Source organism: Nuphar pumila, chromosome 3 (genome assembly GCF_984573655.1).
Source record: "Nuphar pumila chromosome 3, dmNupPumi1.hap1.1, whole genome shotgun sequence".
Taxonomy (NCBI): domain Eukaryota; kingdom Viridiplantae; phylum Streptophyta; class Magnoliopsida; order Nymphaeales; family Nymphaeaceae; genus Nuphar; species Nuphar pumila.
The window spans coordinates 40,968,943-40,987,942 of NC_143251.1; the positions used below are offsets into that span (position 1 = coordinate 40,968,943).

Genomic DNA, 19,000 nt, shown 5'->3' on the forward strand with positions numbered 1-19,000 from the left:
GGGTGACAACCAATTTTTCTATAACGATTGGGTTACATCAAGGATCTGCTTTAAGCCCTTTCCTATTTGCTATAGTGATGGATGAGCTTACGAGATCAATTCAAGAAAATGTGTCGTGGTGTATGTTGTTTGCTGATGATATTGTTTTGATTGATGAGTCTAGAGCTGGGGTTAATGCTAAGTTAGAATTATGGAGACAGACATTGGAAGCAAGAGGTTTTAAGTTGAGTAAGAGTAAGACAGAATACATGGAATGTCGATTTAGTAAGCAACAAAATAGAGATGGGAGTGTAGTGAAGCTTGGTGAGAAAGAAATACCGGTGGATGATTCTTTCAAATATTTGGGATCTATCATTCAAAAGTATGGAGAAATTGATGAAGATGTAAATCATAGGATAAATGTTGGGTGGATGAAATGGAAGAGTGCAACTGGAGTGTTGTGCGATCGTAGAATGCCATTGTGGTTGAAGGAAAAGTTTTATAGGACGACTATTAGGCCCGCTTTACTATATGGTACGGAATGTTGGGCTGCCAAGAGACATCATATTAAAAAAATGAGTGTAGCTGAGATGCGTATGCTGAGATGGATGTGTGGAAATACAATAAAAGAGAAGATTCGGAACGAGGAGATACGTAAGAAGGTAGGCGTTGCACCCATTGAAAATAAGATGAGAGAGAATCGTTTACGGTGGTTTGGACATATTCGACGAAGGCCTAATGATGCTCCAGTTAGAAGGATGGAGAAATGGGAAAATATATTAGTTAAAAGAGGTCGGGGTAGGCCTAGGAAGACATGGATGGAGGTGATAGGAAAGGATATGAATGCTTTGAACCTCACCGAGGACATGGCATTGGATAGGAATGAATGGAGGAGAAGGATTCATGTGGAAGACCTAGAATGATTTTCTTTGTTGGTTCATATCGCCGACCCCAATTGTTTTGGGATGAAGGCGTAGTTGTTGTTGTTGTTGTATGTAATCACATAGACATAAGAACACTTCTAGGGATAACAATCCATCATATAGATAAAACATAATTTAAACATGCACAACACTAAATACCCCTCCCAAGGTATAAGCATGTTGTTTCCAGAATAATCTCATATTCTTGAAAATTTAGAACTCCACCCCATTACCTCAATATCTGCATTCCCTTTTTCTACAACATATTAATGTATTAAATCATTATCCACAATTCCATAATAAATACTCTCATGATTTAAAACATATCATATATCAATATTTTCATAAAATGGAAAAGTACCAGAATAACATGTAATATGTACCATAATACACATGCATCTTTTCAAAAAATCACAATACCTAGCTTCCTAAGCATGCATTTAATACTTTTATTCAAAAGCATGATGCATACTCTTAAATATAACAAATCATAACATCCATTTGTGACAAGATGCAATATGTCCCCTTACCTCGAATTGCCCAAATCTCAAACTAAGGCTCAACCTTAGTCCTTCTGCAAATCCTGATATGAAATGAGTAGAAATCACAACAATCACTCAAAATATCATTTCACTCCCTGCTTGTATAAAATTATGAAAATACCATAGAGTTTTTTTTTCAAACTCAGATCTCAAATTCTTAGAGTTTATCATCTTTCTCTGTACCAATGGATCCCTCTCGAGAAAATGAATCTAGAGGTTTAAAAATCATCAAAAACCGATATCGATGTGAAAAGTTATGCCTAATTTACTGGTGTGGCATAATAAGGCAGAATAGTCATTTTGCTTCTCCAGGAGGAGGTCTGAATCTAGATACTAGAATTGTGAAGGATCCATCCGGCCCTTTGAGTCTGTTTCTCAATTTTGTAGCAGTTCTGACCCGAATCCACATCAGATACTTATACCTAAAATAGATACTCTATTTCTAACCAACTGAACCAAGTTGACCTAATGGTTAGGAGTAGTTTCCTTCTATGGTGAGGTTGGGAGTTTAAATTCTAACCCCCACCCTTTCATACATGTTCCTTTCTTTTTATCTTTTAAAGTTTTTGGATCTTCTGAACCTAACCCAAACCCATCATGGGTTGGGTTCAGTTCTAACATCATATTAAACCTAACCCAGACTTAGCCTGGTCTGAGTTCAGTCATGCATTGAACCCTAATGGGTTTAGTTCCTAGTCCTTTCTTTGATTCAAACAGATTGGATTCAGATCCAGTCTAATCTGGTCTAGATCCAACTGAACCTAGTCCTTCACTAATCCAAACCCAATATTGTCTAGGTTCAATCCCAAAACTTTTTTCTGATATAGGAACACTGGATCCAGATTCAGTCCAATCTGATTTGGATCCAAACTGCTCTTGAGACAGGGATCCAGTCTTTATTTCCTACACAGGTTGACGAAAATGGATCTAGATCCAGTTTGGTACCCACTCATCCAGGAACTGTTGCATGTAATATGTTTTAAAACAAAAAAAGTTCTAGCAAGTTTGGCTCTTCTCACTACCCAAATCCATGTTTGGATCTGTGCCGCCTAAACTCGGTACCTGGAAATGAAAGTCTGACAATAGACCGGATCCATTTGGTTATGTCCTAGGTTGGCCAAGTTTTTTTTATGATGAGGAACCCTGGCAGCGAACCGGGTCACTAAATGGGTCGGTAACACCGGTGGAGTCACCGACATTCAAGCTTTTATGGAGCCCACCAGTTAAAGACACCGGTACACTTGGCGGGACCTAGGTTCGACAAGTTGAAAGCCCAGTTACATGACACTAGTTTTTTTATGCCTGTGAATACAATCAAAAGCACAAAATCAAACCAGGGTTACCGGAAACACTACAAGAGACTGGGGAAACGCGTTTTTAGGAAAACCATTTCAGAAACTGTAAACATTGTGTTACCCAAACGTTTGGGAAACACCAAAAAAATCATGGAAAACGCGTTTCACATACGTTTCCCTTTTGTGGGATACATATTTTTTTGTTTTTTGTTTCATTATTTTATTATATTACTTTTTTAAAATGTTTCTCATGTGTTTCCCAGTGGTTTTCCGTTTCCAAATAATTTCTCATTTTTCATTTCACATGTGCCTGAAAAAAACTCGTTTCCCATTTTTGTTTTCTACAATTCAAAGCGTGGAGAAAGCATCTAATTATGATTAGAGAAAGTGCAGTAGTTCAACAAGCACCCGTGGCCTAATGGATAAGGCGTCTGACTTCTAATCAGGCGATTGTGGGTTCGAATCCCACCGGGTGTGTTTTTCTTTATCTCCGTTAAGAAATATTTATTTAGAATTCAATTAGGCAAAGTCATCAATAATGGTGTCGTGGTGTAGTTGGTTATCACGTCAGTCTAACACACTGAAGGTCTCCGGTTCGAGTCCGGGCGACGCCATCATTATTTTTTCCTGTCGTGAAATTTTGCAAATTCTTGTTCTTAAATCCGACCTATTTGCAACCATAAATCCATCTCTAATTGTACAAAAACTATTATGCTCCTACTCCTTTTCCAAATTATTACTTTTGAAAAAGAAAATTGATTTCATTGCTCGTGCTAAGAAAACCTAAGAAAAAGCATGATACTGCACCAGTGTTATATCCATAGTGACATATCTCACGAGATTTATGAAATTATCGTGAGAAATTACCTGAAAGTTAAAAACAGCAACTTTTAGCGATGTTTTCAATTTCTCATAATTTTTTCATCAGAAACATAAATATCGATATTTATGTTTTTATAAGTTATTTATCATAAAAAGCACGTGTTTTTATTTTTTATCTTTTATTTTTATTTATAAAAATTTATTTTCCATTTCTTCAATATTTTTCCCAAAAAATGCAAGATTTACAAAAAAATATTTTTTATGAGTTTATAGCTGCAGAGATTTTGCCATTTTTTTTTTTTACTTTTGTCACTATGATTATATCATCTCCAACTTGCCTAGCAAAGGAAAAAAAAAGGCTCTATAACATCCAGGCATGAATGTGTTATTTGAAGAAATTAATGATAAAATATAAGAACAAGTTGATTAATATATCTGTAAATATTATAATAGAAGATGCATTGTCAGTGGAGGTTAAAAAGTTTCTCCTTTATAACCTTTTTTTCAAATGATATATATCATGTGTTGATGAATGGCGTCCCATATATCTATCTCCGCAACGTATATAGACCCTCTCCACCGAAGCTTGTCCAAACAATGGACGAACCGAAGAGAGATCAAATTAGACCACACTTTCGAGACCAATAAATGGAACCTGCTGTTCAGTGTACAGCCTGACCCGATCCTTAACAATAAGTTCTTTCTCATTAATCAAAAAACGTTTTTTTCCCATCACAGAGAAGAGAAAGGAGAAGCGGACCCAACAATGGATCAGTCCAGAACCTCGTATCAGTTAGTTTAACCTCGTACAATTGACGTCGAGGATGGTACCAACTCAAGCGGAGGAGCGTGTTTCATACTGTCATGTTTTTACCTTTTTGTTTCTGATGTATATACCTCTTAGGCACTCTCCATACTATAAATGACCTTTTGAGCTTAAGAACTCCATGTATTGGATATCTTCTCCTCTTTATGTACTTTACTTACAACATGTTATAAAAGAAGCTTTATGCATCATTGTTTTCTTTGTGTTTGTGCATGCACGTACTCTTGCTTCTGCTCGTGCACGTGTATTGTGAGTTGCTTGTATGTTTAAAAGGCTTGCTTTCGATGTTTGTTATTACCGAAAGCTACCGCACGGGAACCTTCGCTTCTAAGCCCATGACAGATATAATCTTAATGAGATTGGAACTCGAGAAACAAGGTATCCAAATACAAATTGTCCAAACTACATCGGTGACCCTACGGTGGCAAATGTTAAAAAAGTTTTTTTCCTATTGTTGTTAAAGAAGTTTATTGAAACTATTTTGCTTGTACACTTTTTCAAGTAATTTATTTATTTGACAAAAAACTTTATATTTATTACTCGTGGTGAAGGTCTAAGGACCAATGTAGATTTTTTTATATTTATATGAAGAAACTATCCAGGATCAAAGATCTAGCTTATGGTTGTTGTCCTGGTAACCTAAAACTCTGTGGACTTACCCCTTGGACCGAGGGAGTAGCCATGCTTAGGCTTGCGCAAGGGGTGAAGCCCATGAGATTTGAAGGACCAATGTAGATTGAAAACCTAAGCTAACAAAAAGCATTACACTAGACCAGTGATATTAGCGTCAACTTAGCAATGAAAGAAAAAAAAAACTTTATCATTTAACATGCAGGCACCAACATGATCTAATAATCAATTAACACGATTAAATGTTGATTAACAAACTCAATTAGAACCAACAAACCAACCAACATTTATGAATGTATTATGCTTTCTTGAATGTGATAGAATTTGGAAAGACAAACCAATGGTTTCCAAACCCATATGATGTGTGATTGAATTGTAATCTGGTGGGGGGGTCTGCCTAACCCCGGCTTAGTGCCAATTAAAAAAAAAAATGAAAGTGCTGAATATTTAGGAAGTTCATTCTTTTTCCTACGAAAACCTACCTAAGAACAGGGCCCACTAAATGCCTCCCTCATTTTTTTTATAGTAAACCCCAAGTAGAAGCTTAGCGGGTGTCTGACTTCCTATCCAAGTTTGGACAGAACAGTGTGTTCAGGACATACAGGACAGTGTTTTTATCCAGCACAAACTCTCCCGTGCAACCGTTCTAATTTTTGTTTTAATATCCCCGATCCTTCTCCACGTCATTCTAGGGGTTCGGTACAAAAAACATGGCCACCAAGATGCATGGACATGCAGAGCAGCACATCTGCAGTTTGACGGGGACAGGATACGCTTTCAAACGAAACCTAACCCACAAAAGTATGTAAGTTCAAATCAGGTCAGAGCTACCTCCATGCAATGAACGGCGGTGTCCAGAATACCATGGTTGGACTCAATATCTCCTAGATGGGCTCCACGTTTTTTCAGAGCTGTTGATGCACTAGATGAACATCATCTAGAGTTTGCAAAATAAACAGGTAATTCATCCATTGTAACTACCACAAAATCTTGGACTTGGTAATTTTTAGAAAAATTTTAAAAGCTTTGTAATCATTCCTTTATCATAGCTTGAAATAACAGTTCAACGAAAAATAGTGTTTGAAATAACAAGTCAACTGACCTTGGGCGCATTACAGGTAAACCTTTTTTTTTCAGCAACGGATTTGTAACTACATACATACATTGAAACCAAATAGATTCAAAACGAGTTTTTAAAGTTTATATGAAAAGTAAAATTTTAAAGAAACTCTTATACCAAATCACAAAAATGTTCTCAGAAGCGAAACATTAAGGAAAGAGTATCATCTTAATATCATCATGTCATCGTATCATCGTCTGCAGTTCTGACCTAATCATCACCTGTGCTCATGAAACAGGTCAAATTGATAAAAATCTGGTAGGTGCATAGATATAACAAAATTTATAACAAGACTAACATATATGTTGTTGCTTTCGTGATATGCAGTTCAGAATAAGTAAAATGAGCATGATAATCTTGTTTCGATATTAAATTGTTCTGAGGATACGTATAGGAGAGAATATAGAAAAAACTGAGACTGCTCAGGGGTTTGTTATTCTATGTATTTTGATACCCCGAACAACTAGCTGAGTCTGATCCAAAGGAGACGGTCAGTCATCGAGAGAGAATTCTCCAGAGGCATTCGTGGTAATGGATGCATCCAAATTCTGCAGAAGTGTATGAGAACTACTACCTAAGATAATTTTTGGTATCCCCGTCCCTAACTCCAATAACCAGGGACACTTAGTCAATTGCTACTCGAAGAGCGTATTTGCTAATAATCTGTTCATCGAAGTTTTTGTATCATCTCATCATCTCGCTTGACGAAATCAAGAGATGAATGGATACGTTAGGTTCTATTTTAACTGACGACCCATCCTACATGCTCTGATCTTTCAAACCAAATCGAGCATCTTACCTGTAAAGGCAATGATCACCATTTATGTGATTTTTTTTTTATCATTGTGCATTTACACAACACGAGGTTACCATAAACCTCTCATCCAATCATCGTAATATTAACATGTTGCGCATGTCTGATAGTATCGCTACGATGAAAGGGGTATCCGTTTCTTAGAAAGAAACCCCAACATTGTTTAGAAAATCTCAACGACCTGTGCTCCAAGCTAGGGATATCTAAGTTATTTTTTTATATCAAAACAAAAGACCATATATACTTCTTAGAGCTACGCAAGGTTGAGAGTAAGACTTGGTTGCGAATAAGCAACTGCTAGATATTCATTTTTTGCTTTTCGAAATAATGAATATTACAAACATTGGAATGTCGCATAAAATTTCTTTTTTCTTTAAAGACTTGGCGAGCATGCGCAAATCTATGCCTTTAAAAGTGAGTGTAATGCAAGGTAGACAAGACTACACAAAACTGTGTACCTTATAATGTTATATATATGTATATATAATACATATATATCAAAGTATAAGCATGTGCATTTTATAGCACGACGACATTATATATATATATATATATATCAAAACATAAGTTTGTGCACATTTCAGCACGACGATAATGTAAATAATATAAAGCAAGACTCGATGTGCGAAACTACACATCAAGCTAAATAAACTACGTAAACGATGCATGATGTACGCAACTATACATCGACAAAATAAATTGTGTAAGCAGTGCATGATATACAAAATCGTACATCGGCTAAGTAAATTGCGTAAGTAGTGTACGATGTACAAAACCGTACATCGGCTAAGTAAATTGCATAAGCAGTATCCTGTGGATGTAAGAGCGCACGTAAATGACATAAATTTAAATGGACAAGAATACGCAAAACTATGTCCTTGAGTTAAAAGTATATGTATATACGTATAAATATATGTTAGAACTATTTTGGCATTGTCCTTGTATACAACTTTTTCCTATTTCAGAGATTGTCAGACTTACGGATGATTCCGAGTGTAGGTTTTCAAGGGCTCATGCCTTGGTGCATGTGTCATGTCTGTTGCGTCAATGGAGTGTGCTAAAAGATATTTTATTGCACTACAAAAGAGAATGATGCAATAACTTAAATAAAATAGGCAATGTTTTGTGTTGCATGAGTCGAACCTGAACCTAGTTTGAGCCCACCAGATTGAGTTGGGCTCATGCCGAGAGTGAAATGAGGACTCTATCTTCACTCGGTGTGGAAAAAAAATTGATATGAGTTCGATAAAAATGAGCCAAGTCAAGCTTGATTTAAAGAAAATCGAGCTTTGACTAGGTTTATATGAAACAAAAACCATGACTAAATTGTCTTAGTCAAACCGAGTCAACTCAGAACCAAAAGGGAGGGGGGCAGATGATTGAGCCGACCAGGTCTCAGCAACCACAAGGGCCAAACCTAGGGTCTTCGACCAAGCCAAGCTCGACGAAATCGAGTTGGGCTCGGTAAGAGCTAAGGGTCTAACCGAGCTAGACGACTGAGCCAGCTCGGATATCAAACCGAGCCAGCTCGGATATCAAATCGAGTCGGGTTCGCTCTCTTCAAAAATAGGCCAAGCCCAGGCCCAACTTGAGACCTTGGGTGTGGCCCGACTTAGGATACCCAAGTCTGGTTGGTGACCCAGCCAGGTCGGGCCTAATCTGCATCCCACGGCCCGGCTCTGGCAGGCTCGACTGAGTCGAGCCCAACCCAGCTCGATCGAGCTGGCAGCCAAAAAGGGTAGGTCGGTTCGATACAGTCGTGCCCGAACTAGCCCACAGGGGACCAGGCTCTTCGAGTCATGGGAGGGCTCGACTGGTCGAGCCCTCCCATGACTAATCAAACAGGGTTCGGTTGCCTTGGGCAACTCAAACCCAGGCCGATGCGACAGGAACTCTACTGTTGCTGTCATCGCAACCTGTTGAGCAGAAAATCAGAGAGAGGGCAGGGGGGAACTCGTGCACCGATAAGAGGAAGAAAATGAGGGGGACAAGAGAGCTCCCCTGTGGAGGCTGGCGTCCGGCGTGAATGATAGGGAGCCGAGAGGGAGACGGGAGGTGAGGGGGCTCAGGGAAAAGGACCGAGAGAGGGTTTCGAAGAGAAAGAAAGAGAGTGGGGTTCCCGGTGGGGGATCGGGTCAAGCAAAGAGAGGGAGAGAGATGCGAGAAAGAGCGAAGGGGGGGGCGAGTGGCGAGGGAGGGGGGAGGCATTGGGTTGCGCCGGTGTGAGGAGGTTTTGGCAAAGGCCCGGGTCGTGTCTTACGCAGAGGGGATCCTTGTTGGGGGTCGCTGCATTTTGTTTTAAAATAAACCCCTTGTGGGGGGTTTAAATAGGGCACCGATGAGAGGGGGGTAGTGGGTAGCTGGACCTGGATCCGGTCAGATCCAACCTAGATCCGATTTTTTTTTTTGAAAAGTACAGGTCTTACAGCCATGGTATTTTGGCATGTCATGTTTATCACATAGATGAACGGCATCAAGGTGACCCTACCATCAAAGTAGCTATGACTTGATATGCACTCAAAGTTTTTTCACTTAACCATAGTGACAAATCTTGCAAGATTTATGAAATTCTCGTGAAAATATCGTCAATAATTACCTGAAAGGTAAAACTGGTAATTTCTCACAATATTTCAATTTCTCATAATTTTTTGTCAAAAATTAAATACCATGTTTTAAACATGATATTTATGTTTTTATCAGCTATTTATCATGAAAAACTATGGTTTTTATTTTTTGAATATTTTTTATTTATATTTCCTTGTAAAAATATTTGTTTATTTGTTTTTTATTGCCAAGATTTTGCAAAAAAACACAAGATTTTTTTAAAAAAAATCAATATCTCACGAGTTTTTGGCTGCCGATATTTTGCGGTTTTAACTTTGGTCACTGCACCTAACCAGTCAGGGATATAATCCCAAAGAGAATAGAACAAAAGGCATGTGGGTACAGTCTTAGTGACCAATGTTAAAAAGTTCACTGAAGCTTTTCTTTTTCTTTTTCACATCTAAGATGGTAACTTGCACCAACTACTCTATAAGGACGTACCTCTTAGAATTTAGAGGAAAAGTGTCCATTATTTTTCAGATATGTATTTGAGAATCTAAAAAAAGCTTTAGGCAAAAATTGTACTTATGGCATTAATTAATAAAAAACAAATAAAGCCTCTTTAAGTTAGCATTCTTAACAATTGCCTCCAAGACAGTAAAACTGGTATAACTAGATGACAAAGACGCTGCTCATTTCAACTCATTGATACTGTATGCACATCTACACCAGAAACTTACCTTCAAGCAGATGAGTGTTTGCTAGTGTACCAAAGAGAGACAGAGAGAGAGAGACATGCAGGAGTGGAACAAGGCAACCAGAGTCCAAGAGATCCATTTGGGCCTAGTCTTTAGCTTCAGTTTTTTCTATTTGGAATTTTATTTAGAATTGAATTTTTTTTAATGTAATGGATCGATCACCTATCCAATTTAAAATTTGGGTTTTTCTTTTTTTATATAAATACTTTTTATGGGGATTCTTAGAAAGTAATTGATGGATGAGCTCTTGTTATTTTCTGAAATTTTTGCATTAATTTATTTCATGGTTTCATTACCTTCCTACTTGCTGATTTCCGTTCACAGGAGTAGATTTTTTCACCATCATCGAGATGAGGGTGGATGAGAGAGAGAGAGTTGAAAGATGTACAAATAATAAAGAAATATTACAGACAAGAGCCTCTAGGCAAGCTATGACATAACACGCGACCAGAGACCTATACAAAAGAAAAATTAATCATAAACAGATAGAAATAAAACAGGCACATAATTTTATTGTATCATAGACCATCTAGAAAAAAATGTTTTCACTGAAATTTTCTCCAACTTCACATATCACCAAGTATCTTCAATTCCCGCAATTCCATCTCGATGTTCGAACACAACTTAGATAACGGCACCAGTGGCAGTTGTCATTTCCGTTCTTGCCCCGAAATAGCATCACCAGGCCAATCGCAAAGCTGTAAATTTCCAGAACATATGTAAATTGATCTATGATCTGATCATTGCCTCAAAAATCGGAAGTTGAGAAGTTAAACAGAAGCACCACCAAGTCCAAAAGGCAACAAAATATTGCAAAAAGAGCAAGCACATGTTGTTAGGAAGGGAAGTCCCCATCACAGACCGCACATTGGCAAGCCTTTGGTCGGTAAAACCCTTGAGGTCCCCCTTGCCAACTGGAGGGTATGCCCAGCTTCAACCTTGCAGCGACAGACACCCGCTCACCCCCGTGGGCTACGAACTAGTGATGTTCCGTCAGCTTAGTGACTTTCACAAGTTGCCCCTATCAGATGAGTGGATCCCTTGTGGTTGTCTTCAAAATTTCGTTAACATATAAGCTACAAAATTGTGTTCAATAGGTAGGGGTGCTTGGCACAGGCTTGCTTGTTTACATATAGGCTTGTTTGTTAACCTGCCACCTCAAGCACTGTGCCTGGGCTCATTTAAGCTCTTTTTTTAAATACAATATGTTAATCATTGGTTATATGTCTTAGAATGCATAACATGACCAAAAAAAAAGGTGTACCCTATCGGTTAGGACATTGGTCTTTCATGCTTGAAGTGGCAGGTTCAGTTACCGTCGCTTGTACATTTGGCCTTTACATCTAATAATAACAAATTTATATCTTTATTCAGCCTGAGCCGAGCCGAGCCAAGCCAAGCCAAGCTGAGCTCAAACAGGCCGAGTCAAGTGAGCTCTTCTGCAGCCATATCAACAGCATTTATTTTTTAAGGGCGCACAACCATCCTATGGCTGTAATAGACTGTTCGAAGTTGAGATGTCTGAACTGTTTATGGTAGTATTTGACTAGTTTCTGCCATAATGTATGGTGTGGAGTGTGAAGAACGAGTACTGATGCTCTGATGCTCAAAGAGGGCCTATGCTCGTAAAATGTTCACATACTGAATATGACCAGTGAACTGAAGTAACATAAACTCATGGATGAAAGTATTCAGACAAGGCTTTTATGCAAGATTGCAGTATAGGATAACTAACCGGTACATAAGTTGCAGACATCCAAAATGTGATTTAGGAATTAGAAAGTTATCAGTGGAAGACTGAAAGCATTTGCATGAAACAAGAGATGTGTGGCGCTTACCCGACTATCACCAGAATCAGTGAAACCACCCATAATATGTACTGATAGACCATATATTTAGACTTGACATGGACACTGTTTGGTGGTGGACGCTGATGCTGTTCCAACCAACTAAATTGAGGTCGGATCAGCAAAATGAAGCCTAGAAAAAAGCCAGTTAAAAATCCTCCAATATGAGCAAAATTATCAACATGTGGTAGTATTCCAATGGCCAAGTTGATAACGATTATCAGCACTAACGTAAATAGAGCTGCAATCTGTCACAGGAAGAAAACCAATTACTTCATTAGAAAACATGGCTTAGCAAAAAATAAACAGAAGACTTGTTAAAAGGCATAGTAACTAACTCACCTTGTTGGAATAGATTGTCCAGTTTGTAATTAGCTCAGAAAGCATCCCTCCAAGAAGTCCAAATAGTGCACCCGAAGCACCCACAGAAATATTATTTTGAAGGAAGAGGAGAGAGAGGATGCTACCTCCAAACCCAGATAACAGGTAGATGATCCCAATCCTTACTGTCACAAATGGAAAAAGAAAATTGTTGGGATCATATCTTGAAAAGGGGAATAAAAGAAACTGCAGTTTACCCATGAAGCACAGTGCATATGCCTTTTCTCATATCAGCTTGCTGTCACAGTTACTATTTTTCCCCTTTCCTTAAGATAGACAATCTGGGCATAGGGGCTAGCCCCTGGTGAAATTCAAATCTGTGCCCGCTCAGCTAGAGATAGTGCAATCCTACAAGCCCAGCAATCACATAAAGTTGCTCTCCCAAACACTTAAAAGTTACATTTTAAAGAATTGTTTGCCTTCACGCTTTTAAAGTTTTTGTCTCCTAAAAGCAAAATAAACTATTCACCTGCCAACCCTCCAACAGAGGCTCCTTTCTCACTACAAAATTCTTGCAAGTTTCAATGCAGGAGGTCTCCCACATTCTCATTTGTGAGTGTGTGCAGGTGTCTGTGTGTGTGTGTCTAGCCTTGTCCAGGCTTGGGAGTCTCATTCACAATTCCATAATTCAACACACCTTCTGGAAGTATATCAAGCAAGAGATGTGGTTTCAAGCTCATTAAATAAGAATTCCAAATCCATGTATGTTATTCTATGAACTCTTGAACTGCACGCCTATATAAAATTATCTGAGCTTGAGTAAGTGAACTTACTGAATCCAAATTGCTGCTCTAGGCGGATACCAATGAAAAGCAGGCTCAGCATATTTGCAAGTAGATGGATAACACCAGCATGCAACCAGATACAACTGACAAGCCTCCATCCTTGATGCTGATGCACCACTCTATTCCACTCAAGAGCCCCTAGTTTCAACAACCTGAAAACATTCCAAGCCCAAAAGAAACATCAAAATCACAAATAGAAAGTTCATTTATATAAAATTATGATCATGCCTCAGCTCTATTTGATTACAGGAAAAAATAAGCCAGCTTTTACACAATCAGCAAACAAGGACGGAAACAGATTTTTTATGAACAAGGATAGAAGTAGATGGAACATAGCACACTAGTCTATAATGCATTTCATTCAATATTGAACTAATAATGCACCCTAAATTTTGTGCTTAGATGCCAATTTTAATCAATCACTGTTCTCAGGTTGACCAGTAGAGTTCAATGATGTAGTCATTGTGAAATGTAGATCCAGGATGACGGAGACCTGGGAAAATAATCGGTGTTTCTTGTGTAACTGTAGATACATGTGATTTGACAAATTGCTACAGACTGAATGCATTTGTCTATTGTTTATGGACCAGCATCTTCGGAATCACCCATAGGAATTGGTCCCAGTGTGTGTTTGATATATGACACTGAAACCCCAGTGCATCAAATCTAGAATTTTTATTTTGCGAATTACTAAAACACAGTAACTTGATTAGGGAAGGGAGCTAATACATTTAACTAAGGATGCTATTTTCTCGGGGTGTGTGTGTGAGAGAGAGAGAGGGGTGTGTGTGTGAGAGAGAGAGAGAGGGGGGTGGCTCGAAATTGGATGCCATGAGTCAAAAACAGTTCCATTGCTCACGAAATTAGTGGGAAGATATATTTTCCTAAGACTGTTCTGGCACAAAGTGAGTATCAATACACGTCACATAGTGGCTTCTTGAAATTTTGATACTCAAATAACACACAGAATAACCCCATCAGGTTACCTACATAAGGGGCATCTGCAAGGATATAACTGCAGTATCATAAAACTATTATAGCCAGTTCCTCACAAAATTACAGCATAAGAATCTTATTCAAAATGAACACAGATCTCACATGTATCAAAGAGAACAGTCACACACATAGGCACACATGCACAACACACACACAGCTCTGGACATAGCATGCTGCATCCCATCTAGCATTTCTTTTCTTACTTGATACATACAGTAGAGAACAAGATCAGATCCCAGACATGGATCAGGAAAAGCTGATGAAAAGCCATCCTTTATAGCCTACAATACCAGAGGTAATTGAAGTAAAAAAAATAAACTTCCAATTATAAAATCAGCCATGTCCGTACCTGATCTGTGTACCTCATTTTTGCCTTTAATCTAATATATACTTCCCACAATAAACATACACCTCACTCTATAACTCAAAGAGTCAAAATAGAACACTTTCTAGAGACTGATAAACAGCCTATGAAATCAAAACAGAGCATACTTAAAGAAGTCTTCTTTTGTAAATAATGTCTATATATATTTCCATGTTAAGATGCAAGTTTCTCAACACTCTTGTTGAATGCATCTAAAGATTAAAGATTTGATGAACTTTATATACGACAACGAGGCCACTTGTTCCTGTTCATCTTCCCCTTTTTATTTCTTTCATTATACCACAGAATTTTCACATAAAGCTTCTGAAACCTGTAATAGAACCCCATAATTTCCCTTGAGGTGATTGAGCGAACTTTTTTTCCAGAGACGGATATTTATGCCACCATAACCTTTTTTCCCTTTTCTTGGCAATCTTAGCTCGGTGATAGATTCTGAGATTCCTCAACAAAGAGCAAATCTGTGAATCTGATTTAATTCAATCTTTTTAAATTTTTCTTTTTTCTTTCTCAAATTTTAACTTTTTCTTTTCTTCAGCACAAAGAAAATTGTTTGTTAAAACAATGCTAGAAGAGATACTTAACAAGGTGAAAGGTTCCGGGCAAAAAGAAAAAGAAAAAAGATACAGGGCTTCTCCACAGCGTCTTGCCAGCATTAATCAACAGGACCCTTAACACAACAAATGAAAAAACTAAAAGATGATATTGATGGCCCTCAGCTTGCTCAATGGTTACAGTCTCCATGGAACGGTAATCCACTCATCAACGTCAAGCTAAATGCCTCTTTGACATTGACAGTTGAAGCCATAAAGCCAGAGAACATACACTGGTTCTAGCTTGTTTTCATCTTCCTGCATACGAAATTTAAGCCGGTGCTTGAAAGTGTCCTTCCATACACCCAATGGGATAGCAGATGAAGAATTCACGCAGATACGGATACTCATTCTTGAACAAAATAGTGTTCCAACCCGTCTCCAAAACTCCATCTTGAACTCGAAAACTAGCAACTTGGAGCCTATATCTTTCAACAGATGAAACAGAAAACTGAATAGCAGCCAAATTCATTAAAGCCCACCACAGCAGCATTCGCAAAATCCCAAAATTCACGACCCACCCACTTTCAATTCAACCATGAAAAGCTACGTATACTCTCCCAAAGACTTGATCCAACTATGAAGCACCAATCTGAGGTGGTTCGTCACAAAAAAAGCACAAGAAAAGGCAGCTAAAGGTGTGGTAAAAGCCTCTCAATCTACAGAAAATTGAACAGAACAAAAGAAAAAAAAACAAAAACCCAATTCAATTAACTCGAATTTCTACCTGTTACCAATTTCTGATGAAATTCTGACAACCAAGAGGCGGTAAAAAGAAGGGGAGGGAGAAAATCGAGCTTACGTGAGAGAGGAGGGACCGAAGAGGGGGTTATCTCGTAGGGGCTCGAAGGAGAATCGGCCGAGGAAGGTGGCGACGCAGCTCTCAGTGCGAGGGTGGGACTTCTTGGGGCAGTTGTTGGTGAACATGAGGACTATGAATATGGCGACATTGGCCACCACGAACATGGGGACGAGCCACGACGTCCATTCCCTCTCGGACTCGGACTCAGCCGCGTAGCCGTTCCTACCGTCCTTCGCCGCCGGGTGGTGGCGGTCGTGCCTCCCATCCCTATTCTCGATGTCGTTCATGGAGTCTCTCTCTCTATAAAAGAGAAAAAAGTTGGTGTATTATCACCCTCTCTCTCAGGGAAAAGAAGAAGTTGGTGTACTCTCTCTCTCTCTCTCTCTCTGAAATTCTAGAGACACCGGCTGTTAAGTGCTGCAGATCTATCGCACTTTGTAAAATCTCTCTAATTCTAAATCTCTCTCCCTCTCTAGAAGGGAAAAGAAGTCGGCGTGTTAATATCACCTCTCTCTCTCCGGAATTCTAGACAGAGAGACCGCCGTTTGTTAAGGTAGCGGATTTATCGCCTCTCTAAATTCTTAGCTTAGAAGGGAGTATTTATTTTTGGGCGTGACAGCCTTTCCGAGGAGGTGGTCACGACGAGGTCGGCGATTTTTTTTTTCCGGAGATGGCGATTTAATCGCCCCAGTGGGAAATTGAGCTTGGTGTGTTGGTTGGGAAAATGGGTTGCTTGAAAAAAATGGGTGTTTGATTTTTTACTGTGTAATGACTGGGAACGCCCTATACCTTGATTTGTTGGGAAATGATGGCATCGGGGGTTGAGTGGTGGTAGGGATGGCAGTGGATCAGGGAAAAACGGGGCCCGTCCCGTGTGAATCGGTGACGAAGGACATGAAACCGAAATGGATGTGGGAAGGTTAAAATCAAAACCTGTTCTGAGATGGAGGCGGGGATGGACTTACGCTTTCTCCTGCCCTGCCCCGATCCTAGTTAGTAAAATATCTAAATTACCTTTAAGGATGACAGTGGATCGGGGAGAAACAAGGCCTCACCCTGCCCTGCCTCGTCCCATTTGAACCAAGGATGGATGTTAAAATCAAAACATGTATAGGGATGAAGGCGGGGATGGATGGCAGAATTTTGAGACGAGGCAGGGGTGGATGAAAGAATTTTGATATGGGGTAGGGGTGAAGACCTTGTCCCCGGCCTCCGCCCTGGTCCACTGTCATCCCTAAGTGATGTGTGATGGTTTTGTTTTTTGAGTCATTGGATTGAGGATTAGGTAGCTTTTCAAGTGTTTGGTAGTTGGTAACCTTTAGTGTACATGAGCAAGTTAGGGTTCAATTGTTGGTCTGTTTCAACTCAATGTCAATAACTTTTATATAATTTGTCTTGAGTTGGTGAGACTAACTCCTTGACCAAATAGCAGCTTTGTGCAATTTTAGTTGCCTTTGAGAAGGAATGGTTCTACCTTTTGTTTTCCCTTGTGTTTCGTTAAGACTATTTAAAAAATGTATTTTCAAGTATTTTTTTTATTTGAACTAATATTTATTAAGAAACAAGCTTTCTTTGAAGTTGATTTGATCTAAAAATGTAAATATTTTATCATTAAATCTTAGTATAATATCAATTATTGATGTTTTACTTCTTTAAAATACATATTTGTGCATAAAAATCTTAATCAAATATATGCTTTTTATAGAGTAAACAATGATAAATACATCTAACAGTACATATTCGGTAAAAATACTTGAAAATATGATTTTCAAACGGTAAGAGAAGGATTAAAATGTTAGTGTATTCGCATAAACAAAACCGAATTGTAAATGTGTACATGTAGACACCATTGAAATGATATATGGGTGTTTGACGTTCTCCTCAACCAATCGACGCCCACGATGAGCCCAGGCCTCAGGTCAACGGTGAGCAGAACCCTGAACCCAGTAAATACCAGAATGTGGGCATTGTATGGGGTTAGGGGCTTATCGCTCTTATCATATATACAACCACACCCCCCTCTCCTTTTATAATGAAAGATAGGGGTGGTTACGTGAATGTGAAGAGACCACATTCACGTAACCTTCACCCACTAACTCCTCTTAACTGCCCACTAACCAGCCCACTAATAGTGTTAAACTGGGTCACTTGATGGGTTGGACTCAGACAAAAAATGTTCAACATTCTCCTACTTGACCCATTGACATTAAAAGTGCACTAAATTGAAGTTTATATCATTATCTTGATTTAATGGGTTCGCATGTTATTCTGTATCACAAGAATAAATCATATGAGTCATGGAGATGAACACCTCTTTATAAAATATCATATTTTCATGTACTACAATACAATTCATTATCAATACTTTAGCATGTTAAGATTATCTTTATGGATAGGTTGGTCTCTAATATATTTTATTGGTCCTTTAATATTGTTATTTTGTTATTCTCTCTAACCAAATGAGAGATCTTTTATGCAAAATCAACAATACACAAAGTCATAGATAATCAATTCATTTTTACAAATATTATCACATATAATGTATTGTCATACATCAGAAGGAATAAAAAAGACACATCCCCTTTACATGTTGGGAATACAATCTCAGTGCTATCCCTCTAGTAAGGGGATCCACAATCATTTCCTTCATCCCAATTATATCAATACATATTTTAACTCCATGTATTTACACGAGGTTGAGCTCTTATTGTTATTTGAGAAAGATATGATTGCTTAATTATCACAAAAGATCTTTAGTGGTCTCTCAATAGAGTTCACTATATTAAGACCTAAAATAAAGTTTCTTATCCAAATGACCTGAGACAGATTAAGTCTCATATAGAGCAATAAATTTTGCCTCCATAGTATGAGCAGCAGTTGTAGACTGGTTTCTACTTCTCCATGAGACGACTCCACTTGCTAATAGCAAGATGTATCCAGTAGTGGATTTTCTAATGTCAA

At 38.5% G+C, this 19,000-nt stretch overlaps 1 protein-coding gene and 2 non-coding genes across 3 annotated transcripts; 2 read left to right on the forward strand and 1 right to left on the reverse strand.

Moving 5' to 3' along the window:
- Positions 1–3,143: 3,143 nt before the first annotated feature.
- On the forward strand, positions 3,144–3,216 carry TRNAR-UCU (transfer RNA arginine (anticodon UCU)). Its single transcript has one exon. It is a non-coding gene; the product is annotated as a tRNA-Arg (tRNA).
- A 63-nt stretch (positions 3,217–3,279) lies between these two features.
- Positions 3,280–3,353, forward strand: TRNAV-AAC (transfer RNA valine (anticodon AAC)). The gene has a single exon. It is a non-coding gene; the product is annotated as a tRNA-Val (tRNA).
- Positions 3,354–10,617: 7,264 nt separating this feature from the next.
- Positions 10,618–16,617, reverse strand: LOC149842687 (RHOMBOID-like protein 2). Its single transcript, XM_089999361.1, has 5 exons — positions 16,040–16,617; positions 13,255–13,418; positions 12,443–12,606; positions 12,092–12,348; positions 10,618–10,951 (listed from the first exon to the last, which is right to left on the reverse strand). Exons 1-5 carry the CDS (start codon positions 16,324–16,326, stop codon positions 10,840–10,842), a joined length of 984 nt encoding a protein of 327 aa, XP_089855487.1. The 5' UTR covers positions 16,327–16,617; the 3' UTR covers positions 10,618–10,839.
- Positions 16,618–19,000: the final 2,383 nt, after the last annotated feature.

What these genes read in the sequence shown, in the direction of transcription:
- LOC149842687 (XM_089999361.1), bottom strand. Translation starts at nt 16,326, where the DNA reads ATGAACGACATCGAGAATAGGGATGGGAGGCACGACCGCCACCACCCG. An exon ending in AGAGCAGCAATTTGGATTCA is followed by an intron (nt 12,607 to 13,254) that starts GTAAGTTCACTT and finishes CATTTGTGACAG; the next exon opens with TAAGGATTGGGATCATCTAC. An exon ending in GGACAATCTATTCCAACAAG is followed by an intron (nt 12,349 to 12,442) that starts GTGAGTTAGTTA and finishes TTCCTGTGACAG; the next exon opens with ATTGCAGCTCTATTTACGTT.